The sequence below is a fragment of the Orycteropus afer genome, unplaced genomic scaffold, assembly GCF_000298275.1.
Source record: "Orycteropus afer afer isolate SDZICR_OR568_19922 unplaced genomic scaffold, OryAfe1.0 scaffold00207, whole genome shotgun sequence".
Classification (NCBI taxonomy): Eukaryota; Metazoa; Chordata; class Mammalia; order Tubulidentata; family Orycteropodidae; genus Orycteropus; species Orycteropus afer.
Window position 1 is genome coordinate 3,630,179 of NW_006921794.1, and position 10,747 is coordinate 3,640,925.

Here is a 10,747-nt window from a genome sequence, read left to right on the forward strand (position 1 = left end):
ATGACCATGTATAGTGTTGGCAGATGATGTTTCTACCTGTTTATTTATATGTACTGTAAGAATGTTCAGGTGTATAGTGGAGCCAACAAGGGGCAAGGTTGTGGTGGCTTCTTGGCCACATCCAGCTACCCTGAGGAGTGAGTAGTTGGAACTATGGGCTTGGGACCGTGGTCTCAGGGGACATCTAGCTCAATTGGCATAACATACTACACAAAAACATTGTTCTACATCCTACTTTGGTAAGTAGAGACTGGGGTCTTAAAAGTTTGCAAACGGCCATCTAGATGCAGTGATGGGTCTTTCCTCGTCTAGAGCAAAGAGTGAAGAAAACCAAAGGTGCATGGAAACGATTAGTCCAAGGGACTAGTAGACCATATGATCCTTTGCCTATATGACCATGATACTAGAAGAACTAGATGGTACCTGGCTACCACTATCAACCACTTAGAAAGGCATCAGTGCAGAAGATCCTGTATAGAGTGGGAGAACAATGTGGAACAAAACTCAAACTCATAAAAAAGACCAGGTTTACTGGTCTGATAGAGCCTTGTTGAGACCCCTGAGACTATGACCTCTAGTTACCCTTCAGGTCTGGAACTGAACTTGGTCCTGTGGCTTCCAGTCAAACCATAGACAGACATATGGGATAAACATTTACATCAGGAAGATACAATCCTTGGAGTAATCAGTCATGAAAGAACAGAATGGCAGTGTTTGCACAGTGGGATAGCTTGGGGTGAGAGTGTATGGGAGGGAAGGACACAGGGAAGAGGTAACTACGGGAAAGAAGTGGGGAAAGAGCTGTTACGTTGTGGGGAATTGCAGTCATTGTCATGGAAACAATATGTATGTACTGCTGTATGGGAAATGAATTTGGCCTGTAAACTTTCACCCAATGCAAAAACGGCAGGGAGGCCACATGTTCTGACCTCCTCTAACCCTACGAGGGGAAGGCAGGATTACCAGCAGTAACCCAAGGCCTATTCCTGCCAGGCCAAACATGCTGCTTCCCTCCAGCCCTTTCACCAACCGTTCCTCCCAAAGCACCCACCACCTCTCTCCTGGGTTCGATAATTCGTTGCAGTGGCCACACAGAACTCACAGATTACAGGGTTTATTAGGGAAGCACCAGGCTACAACTCAAGTTCAGAAAGAATGCTCAGTCTCTCTCCCAGCCCACCGTCCCTCAGCCAACAGTCTCTCACAGTCTCTTTCCCAGCAGTGCTGGTCCCTCAGTGTCTCACTCAGCAATGCGTGTCTCTTGTGTCTCTTTCCCAGCAATGAGTGTCTCAGGAGCCCATGTCTCTTTCAGCAGCACGGAGTGGTGAACCAGCAGTCAGAGAGAGTTCTGCCTCCAGAAGGCCTCCTTTAGAGCCCGCAGGGTGGTCAAACTAGCCAATTATAGCATCAGAACTCTAAGCACCTGAGAGAGAGTGGGCACCTCCCAGAACATTGTTTTGTGCCACTCCCAACAGAAATACTGCAAGTGGACACCTTCAGCAATCAGGAGCTCCTCAGTTGCTCATAGCAAATCCCACCTTGGAGTTTACAAAGACTTATGGGTAGAAAAGCCACACAAAGGAAGTTACTACACTGCACCCAAATAACAATTTTTAAAAATAACTGCCTAGGTAATTTTTATCACAAATAAGGATAAATTTAGCAAGTAGGTGTTAAGAGATTATAGATGATGAACATAACTTTCAGATAACTCAAATATACAATTTAGGGCTTTTCTTAACTGAAGTGGGTATCCGATTCTTGAGTTTGGAGGTGAATTTATCCCTAAAAGGAGGGAATTTGTAGCTCCTCATTTAACTTGTTAGTGTCGATCCTGGAGGTAAGAGGCTAAAAGACATCCAGGAATGCACTTTGCCACTATTTTAGACATCTGTCTTGGATGCAGAAAGATTGTTCAGTACCTAGGATGTATGTGGATTCTTTTCATTTGTAACCCATTTGAAAACACACACACACAACAAACTAGCATCAGGTGTAGTCTAGGGTGATTAATGTTCCATAATACACATTAGAAAAGAATGGTACCAGAATGCTACAATTATCAAAGACTGTTCAGATTCTAATAATGTGACTGTGATTAATATCACTTGGAGGTGGTAATAATTCACTAATTACAGAGGAATGGAAGAAGAGTCAGGTTAACAGAGACCCATGCTCATTTCAAGGAGCCTGGTGGCATGGTGGTGGTGAAGTGCTCGGCTGCTAAAACTGAAAGATCAGCAGTTTAGACCCACTAGCCATTCCCGTGGGAGAAAGATGTGACAGTCTGCTTCCTTGAATATTCACAGCCTTGGAAATCCTAAGGGGCAGTTCTGCTCTGTCCTGTAGGGTATCTGTGAGTTGGAATCGACTTGACTTCATGGGTATGCTCATTCCTATTAGTGAACTAAGAATATTGGAATCAGATTTAGAGTTGAAAAGGACCTTAGATTATCAACCCAGTCATGCTTAAGATTGAGTTCTACGGAGACAGAGTGACTTGCGCAATGACATAACTAGTTTAGTGGTACAGCTGGGATTTTTGACTCTCATTCCAAGACTCTTTCCACTCAAGTCTAATGCCCATCATACTTTTTCTTGAAAATATAAGGATTATCAGAGAAATTATATTGGTGTTCTTCCAGACTATGAGCTGTGTTTTGCTTTCCTTTTTGTCTTCCAGCATCTGGCAAACATATTTTTATTTTTAAATAAAAGTAGGCAATTATTTGATAGTAATAATCAGTATAGATTTTATATGTTGTTGCTGTTATGTGCCATTGAGTCGGCCCCAACTCATAGAGACCCCTCCTTGGGTTTCCGAGGCAGTATCACTACGGAAGTAGATTGCCCCATTTTCCTTCCGAGGAGTGGCTGGTGGGTTTGAACCGCCAGCCTTCTGGTTAGCAGTCATGTGCCTTAGGCACTACACTACCAGAGCTCCTAGATGTTATATATTGATGCAAAATATGTATATAAACCCAAAGGAGCTCTAGTGGTATAGTGGATGAGGGACTTGATTGCTCGCTGGAAGGTCAGTGGTTCAAACCCACCAGCTGCTCCACAGAAAGAAGATTGGACGATCTACTTCCATAAAGATTTAGAGCCTCAGAAACCCAATGGGGGTCACTGTGAGTCAGAAACAACTCAATGGCAGTGAGTTTGATTGTTTGTTCAATGTTTGTTTAAATTAAGTGGTGGTGTAGTGCCTAAGGCATTTGACTACTAATCAGAAGGCGAGTGGTTCAAACCTACCAGCCACTCCTCTGAAGGAAGATTGGGCAATCCACTTCCGTAGTGATACCACTTTAGAAACCCTAGGGGAGGGGTCACTATGAGTCGGATCCAACTTGATGGCAATGAGTTTCGTTTTAGTTTTTATTCTAGTTTGAGAGACCAGCAAGTAGTATATGAGTTTCAGAGTAGCAGATGTCTTGTAGCTAATTCTATTTTTTTCTTAAATGTATTATAGTTGAAGCTTCCTGCCAAAATGGAGATGAAACTATTGAAACTATTGAGGCTGCTGAAGCACTCCTCAATATGGATTCTCCTGGCCCTATGCTGGATGAAAAACGATTAAGTGAGTGGTTGTCTGTTACGATTGTTCCTGTGTGTGTGCGCGCTTTGTTGTTATCCTTGCCCTCTCTATTAAATGCTAAGTATCAAAAGATAAAAGACCATAATTTATACTTTTTTGTGCCCCAAGCATCCCATAGAGCATCTACAGTATACGAAGTATACTTTAAATGATGGTAATGATTTCTAAAAAGCAGATAAAGGCTCACTGACAAAAAAAAAAATATTTCCCTCAACTCTCCAAGACTATTGCCCTGAGATACTTTTCAAACTTTGAACTGGAACTAACTCCTGAAGTTACTCTATAGCTAAATAGCAAATAGGCTCAGAAAAATAATGAATGTCACCTGTAAGTACTGTGGTCCTTTTAAAAATTTACCTACATGAGGCCAAGCTGTGAACAATTAATTTAAAAAAAAAAAAAGACTGTAAGGGGCCAGAGAAACTAGATTAATGAAAATGGAACAACCAGAACAGAAATAATGAGAATGTTCACACACTGTGAAGAATATAACCAATGTCACTGAGCAACTTGCGTAGAAATTGTTGAAATAGGAACCTAAACAGCTGTGTAAACCTTCATAAAAACACAGTAAAATTATTTTTAAAATTTATTTCCCTCATCTTACTCCCACAAATAAGTTGAGATATTTTAAGGTACATTACTAGTTGAAGCACCTTTGCTAAATGTTCGGTTAAATGTTTTTTTGTTTTGTTACTTTTTTTTTCCCTAAATTTAGAGACTGAAGTCCTTAGAAACAAAGAAGTACTTTATTAACTGTCACCTTGTTGCTCCCTCCATTTTAAGAGCTCTGGTAGCATAGTGCCTAAGGCACTTGACTGCTAACCAGAAGGCTGGCGGTTCAAATCCACCAGCCACTCCTCAAAAGGAAGGTTGGGTAATCTACTTCCGTAGTGATACTGCCTCGGAAACCCAAAGGAGGGGTTGCTATGAATCAGGTCCAACTCGATGGCACGTAACAAGCAGGTTATGCAGAATATTTTCTTGACCTGATTCGTGAAAGTATTAGGGTATTTAGAGCTCATAGTGGTCTCTATAGATAGTTATCAATGAATAGTCAAGAATCCACTAAAAATTAACACTTCATGACATAAAATTCATCACCCTATTGTGGATCTGCTTTTTTTTTTTTTAATGTTTATTGTGATTTGTGTGAAAGTTCACAGAGCAAATTCATTTTCTAACCCCTAGCAGTTCATACATGTATTGTCTTATGAATAACTGTTTGAAGGCAGAGAAAGTTTTCTCCAGTGATCTAGCTTGACTTCAAATAATTCATTTTGCAGGAACTAGAGAATACTCTCTATTTCCTGGCTACTTATAAATAAATAAATCCAAATCTGTACCATTCTGACTTTTCTTTCTTGAGATGAAGTTGATCTGCCTTTTAAACCTATGTTCTCTTTCACCTTTTCTAACAAGAAAGCAGTCAAACTCATAACTTTGTTACTAATTTATTTCAAGATATGCTTCCTGAATATTTATGGCATACAATGTTTTTATGTTATATATCATTATATATAGGGATCTCTGGTAGCATAGTGCCTAAGGCATTTGACTGCTAACCAGAAGGCTGGCGGTTCAAACCCACCAGCCACTCCTCGGAAGGAAAGTTGGGCAATCTACTTCCATAGTGATACTGCCTCAGAAACCCAAGGAGGGGTTGCTATGAGTCGGGTCTGACTCGATGGCAAATAACAACAACAACATTATATATTGTATGTATATAATATATATATTGCATATATTAAATATTACTATATACTATATGTAGTGAAAGGAGTTTTGGTGGTGTAACACCTAAGGCACTTGACTGCTAACCAGAAGGTTGGCAGTTCAAACCTGCCAGCCACTCTGCAGAAGGAAGACTGAGCAGTCTACTTCCATATTTACTGCCTCAGAAACCCAATGAGGGTCCCTATGAGTCAGAATTGACTCAGTGTCAGTAAATTTGGTGTGTTTTTTTTTGGTGTTTGAAGCGAGGTGCCCTGGTGGCACAGTGGTTTCAGTGCTCAGTGAATTTGAACCCACCAGCTGCTCTGTGGAAGAAAGACGTGGCAGTCTGCTTCCATAAAGATCAACAGCCTTGGAAACCCTATGGGGCAGTTGTACTGTGTCCTATAGGGTCTCTCTGAGTAGAAATGAATTCGACAGGACTGGGTTTGGTTTATATGAGGTGAAGATCCCTATGTGGCGCAAATGGTTTGCACTTAACTGCTAACCTAAAGGTTGTCAGTTAGGAGTTACTCAGCAGTACTACAGAGGAAAAAGCTGGCCGTCTGCTTTCATTAAGATTACAGCCAAGGGAACTTGTTGGAGCAACTGTATTTGCTAATACAATCAGAATCGATTCTGGCATACAACGCATGACGGGTATTAGGCAGTGTTAATGTTATGTGCCATCGAGTTGGACCTCCTTGGGTTTCTGAGGCAGTATTACTACAAAAGTAGATTGCCCAACCTTCCTTCCGAAGCAGTAAAGTGACATATAAATTAATATATAAGTATTTCTTCTCCTAAGGTTTACAATTTAATTTTGAAGACAGATATTTATGTAAACAACTGTAAAGACCAAAATAAAAGGCCATGACAGGATTGATAGCAAAGTCTTCTGGAAGCAGAGAGTATTCAAGTTGAGAACATTGGAGATTTAGGGAGGGAATATTTTGTCCTGGGCTTTAAATGATGAATACTCTTTTAATAGGTTAGAATGGACAGGAAAAGAGCATTGAAGGAGAGTGTGATTTGAGCCAAAGACACAGAGAAAGAATTAAAAGTTGGCGATACAAAATTTTGATATAATTGCAGTATAAGCTTTGTGGTGGGTGGGAGGTGAGATTGAAAGATAGGTTTGATCAAAATTGTGGAAAATTTAAATAATGTACAATAGAATTTGGGTTGATTTTTTTCCTTTTATTCCTCTATCAACTGTGCGGCGATATGCCAATTCCATTATTTTTTTCTAAGGTCTTTGCACAGAGGAGTTATATGGGCAGATCAGACTAAGGTTTCAGAAGATAACTTTAGAATCAATGTGAAGACTAGAAAAGAAAGACCAGATAAATTGGTGATAGACAGCAAAACTAGCAAGAAGACCTTGAAACAGTCGAGTCAATCAGTTTGTTACCTAATTAGGAAATGGAAAACCGAGAATAGATTTCAAGATTTTATTTTTACTTTGATCTTTATAGAAACAGGAAATTATTATGTGAAATTATTTTGATTTACAATAAGTTTATTATAATTAGCCAATTTTATTTCCATTAGATAATAACATATTTAGTTCATCTGAAGATGATATTGGTGTTGCTCCAGTCACCCATGTGTCTGTCACATTAGATGGAATTCCTGAAGTGATGGAAACTCAGCAAGTTCAAGAGACATTTGCAGACTCACCAGGAACCTCATCACCAGAACAACCTAAGAGAAAGAAAGGTGGGCCTTTAATTCATTTATGGTTAAGTCTCCATGTGCAATCTAAATATTATTTTCATTCAAGGATATTTATGAGGAGGCAGTTAAAACTAATATAAGGGAAAAAAAAAAGGATAGCATTTTTAAAAGCTTAGGTAGAAAAAAATGAAGGACACAGACAAATTAAGAAGTACTTCATATCCATTTTATTATAGTTTTATAAATTAGTGTATACATTTAAAATATTTGACCTGTCTTACGGAAAAGGAATTTTCCAACTTTTAAAGCATCAAACTTGTATCTAAAGCATTTTATCTAAGCTCAGAAAGAGATTGGATAGTGCGGGCCCATCAGCTTTCTCCCAACAGGCATAATTTGAAAACCATCAGTATAGAGTCCAATATAAGATTTCCATTTTCAGGAAAAGGAAATTGGAAGTCAGGTAAGTAATAGAAGAGGAAAAAAGTTAGAATGTTATAAAGTAAGAATTTAATTTTTCACAAACTAAGACTATACTTAACATTCTAAAGTCTAACATTCTTTCCATATCATTGTGTTCTGATTCTACTCCAGCTTGTTTAATATTTTGAGTTTAATATCTTGGTTAATGGCATTATCAGCCAACCAGTAGCCTAAACTAAGGGAAATTCCAGGAGCCAAAATGAAGGAAAATAAAAACAGTAAGCGTGAGCTGATAATGTAGCAACTCTCAAGGGCTAAGGAAGATATATTGGTCGTGGTGTCGAAAAGATTGGACTTGGATTTTACTGCACATGTAAGAGTCAGAAACATGGGTCTTGGACCCATGTAAGATGAGTATTGGACAGAGATCTCAGCATAAAATTAGAGTCCTTGAGGAGCCATACTCTTAGGACTTAGGGGGAAAAATTAACATATTTACACAGAGAGATGTCAAGGAAACTTGTATTTCTTGGCCTGGGCTATGAATGGAGAAATTCTTCCTCAGAGAATGTGTAATCCTAGGCCTGTGTTAACTTGATTTTAGGATTAGATTTTAATTTATCACTGCCTTTGGGAATTCCCAGCCAAATAATTAACATAAAAGTGGCCCCAGGATGATAATAACTTTGCAGCATCTAGCAGAAGCACTTGTAAAATTGCTGAGAAAGGACATACCCTCAACCTGGGTCACACAAGATTTCTAGATAAATAGAGCCCAGTTGAAGGTGAGCTCATGTTTCAGTATGACAGAACACATGAGGAATCATTTACTGATTGAGAAGCAACAGACATAGGAAACCCCAGGGTTAGCAAAAAGAAACTTTAAATTAATGATTATAATTATTAAAATAATATTTAAAAACATGGTAAAAGTATAAGACTATTTTAAAAAGATCAGATGAAACATCTTCTAGCCAAGATGGAATAACAGAAGCTGGATTTATCTTCTCACCTAAAACAATAAAAATAGTGGACAAAATATATGAAAAAACAGTGTTAGAGACTATGGATATCAGTTAACATAAGACATTGATCCCTGAGAGATATGCACTCCTAGAACAGTCAACCATATGAGATCAAAAGGGCAGCATTTGCCCAGGAATAATACTTAGAAGGCAGGAAGGGATGGGTAAGAAAGGATGAATAAAAACAGTAGACATGGGGAGGAAGTGGCAAGAGTGCTGTGAGTTGCAGTCAATGTATGAATTGTTGAATGGAAAACCAATTTGCTCTATAAACTCTCACTCACAATAAAAGTGTTTTTTGTTTTGTTTTTGTTTTTGTTTTGATTAAAAAAAGGCAGTGATCCCTGAGAGACAGCAAGGAAACAAATGAGGTGAGCACTATGATTGCTCTGTGTTACTGCTAGGAGAAAATTTCTAAGCCTCGGCATAGGGAGAAAGAACCCAAGCAGAGCACAGTGATGAGGATGAGCTGAACATCCAGGAGGCAACTACAGATTGCAGGGCAGAGGGTGGGAGAGGAGAGAGCTGCACAGAGAATTATGGCTATCTGAAGAGGGTCCTCCTTGAATATTCAGTTGACTATTCAGTGCATGCATATGAGGAAACTGTCCAAAGTCAGGAAAAGAACCGCCCAATGTATTACCCCAGACATAGTTTTCTAAGAACTTCAGATAATGAAATAATCAAATAGAAACTTTAAAGTAAATGTGATTACAGTTATTAAAGCAAAAGATTCAAAGGTATGGTAAAAGGATTACAGGGAATAATGCCTGAAGCTTACAAAGGGCAATAAATAATGCCTGTTCTAAATAGCCTAAGTGTAAAACTCATAGTTCAGAAGACTTCACATAGAGAATTAAGGACCTTCCCCACTCAGTAGTGAAGGAAAATTAATCCTAGACTAAATGCAGCTCTCATCCTACCTAACAAATTAACTTTCTCCCACATTAAGCTTAATTACATCTATCCCAGTCATTGCCAAATAGTTGATTCTGACTCATAGTGGCTCCATATGGTTTCCAAAGCTGTAAATCTTCATTGAAGCAGGTTGCTTCTTCCACCTTTCTCCCGTGGAGTGGCTGGTGGGTTCAAACCACTGATCTTTTCGTTAGCAGCCCAGTGTCTTAACAAGTGAGCCACTATTTTAATTGTATGACTAGGAATTCCCAGTCAGTAGTAAATAAAAATCTAATTCTAAATTTGAGTTAGCACAGGCTTAATATTATGAATTCTCTGAAGATTAATAGTCTGCATGAACCATGGTTTCATCTATCCTTAGACCAGAATAATTAGATGGTGCCCAGTAGAAGATCTCAGATAGAATGGGAGAAGAATGTAGGACAAAAGTCAAATTGCTGGGGAAAAAAAAAAAAAAAGGCCAGACTAGTGTCCAATCAAGACTAGGGGAACTGCCTAGATTATTGCCATAAAATACTCTTTGAACTTAGAACTGAAGTTCTAGAGATCACCATTCATCTATATAATAGATTGGCTTACAAAATAAACACTATCACCCGTGAGTACTGTGTTCCCTTAAATAATCAACTATATGAGACCAGAAGGAGCTCTGGTGGTACAGTGGTTGAGCACTTGTCAGCTAACCAAAAGGTTGGCTGTTTGAGTCCACTAGCTACTCCACAGGAGAAAGACGTGGCAATCTGCTTTTGTAAAGATTCACAGCCTTGGAAGCCCTATGGGGCAGTTCTAATCTGTCCATAAGGTTGCTGTGAGTCAGAACTGACTTGACAGTGGTGGCTGTGAGGTTTTTTTTTTTTTTTTTTAATGTATTAAATAAGGAGTTCTGGTAGCTTTGGGGTTGCATATGCATGCTAACCAGAAGGTGGTCTGCTGAAGGAAGATGAGGCAATCAACTTCCTTAAAGATTTACAAGATTTACAGCCCTGGAAACCCAATGGGGGTCGCTATGGGTTGAAATAGACTCAGAGGCAGTGGGCCTGGTTTGGTACATGTATTAAATAAATACTCATTGAGGACTTATATTTGCTGGCCCCTGTACCCTTGGAATACAGAACATGAAGAAGACATTATTCCTACTCTCAAGGAAATCACTGTTTAATGAGAGAGACAGACTCATAAATAAATAATTGTAATACATTGTAGTAAGTACTATGAGAAAGAGCCCCGGTGGCATAGTGAGTAAGGCAGGCTGCTATTTAGAAAGTCAGTGGTTCAAACGTACCAGCTGCTCCACAGGAGAAAGATGAGGCAATCTATTTCCATAAGGATTTACAGCCTTGGAAACCCAATGGGGATTGCTATAAGTTAGAATCGACTTGATGGCAGTGAG

At 39.1% G+C, this 10,747-nt stretch overlaps 1 protein-coding gene across 1 annotated transcript in view; it reads left to right on the top strand.

Annotated features, from left to right (window-relative positions):
* ELF1 (E74 like ETS transcription factor 1) overlaps positions 1-10,747 on the top strand; it is an 82,740-nt gene that overhangs the window by 51,684 nt on the left and 20,309 nt on the right. Inside the window, exons 3-4 of the mRNA XM_007948183.1 lie at positions 3,473-3,580; positions 6,866-7,033. Of these exons, the coding sequence (XP_007946374.1) occupies positions 3,473-3,580; positions 6,866-7,033 (276 nt within the window). The remainder of the gene's footprint in view (positions 1-3,472; positions 3,581-6,865; positions 7,034-10,747) is intronic.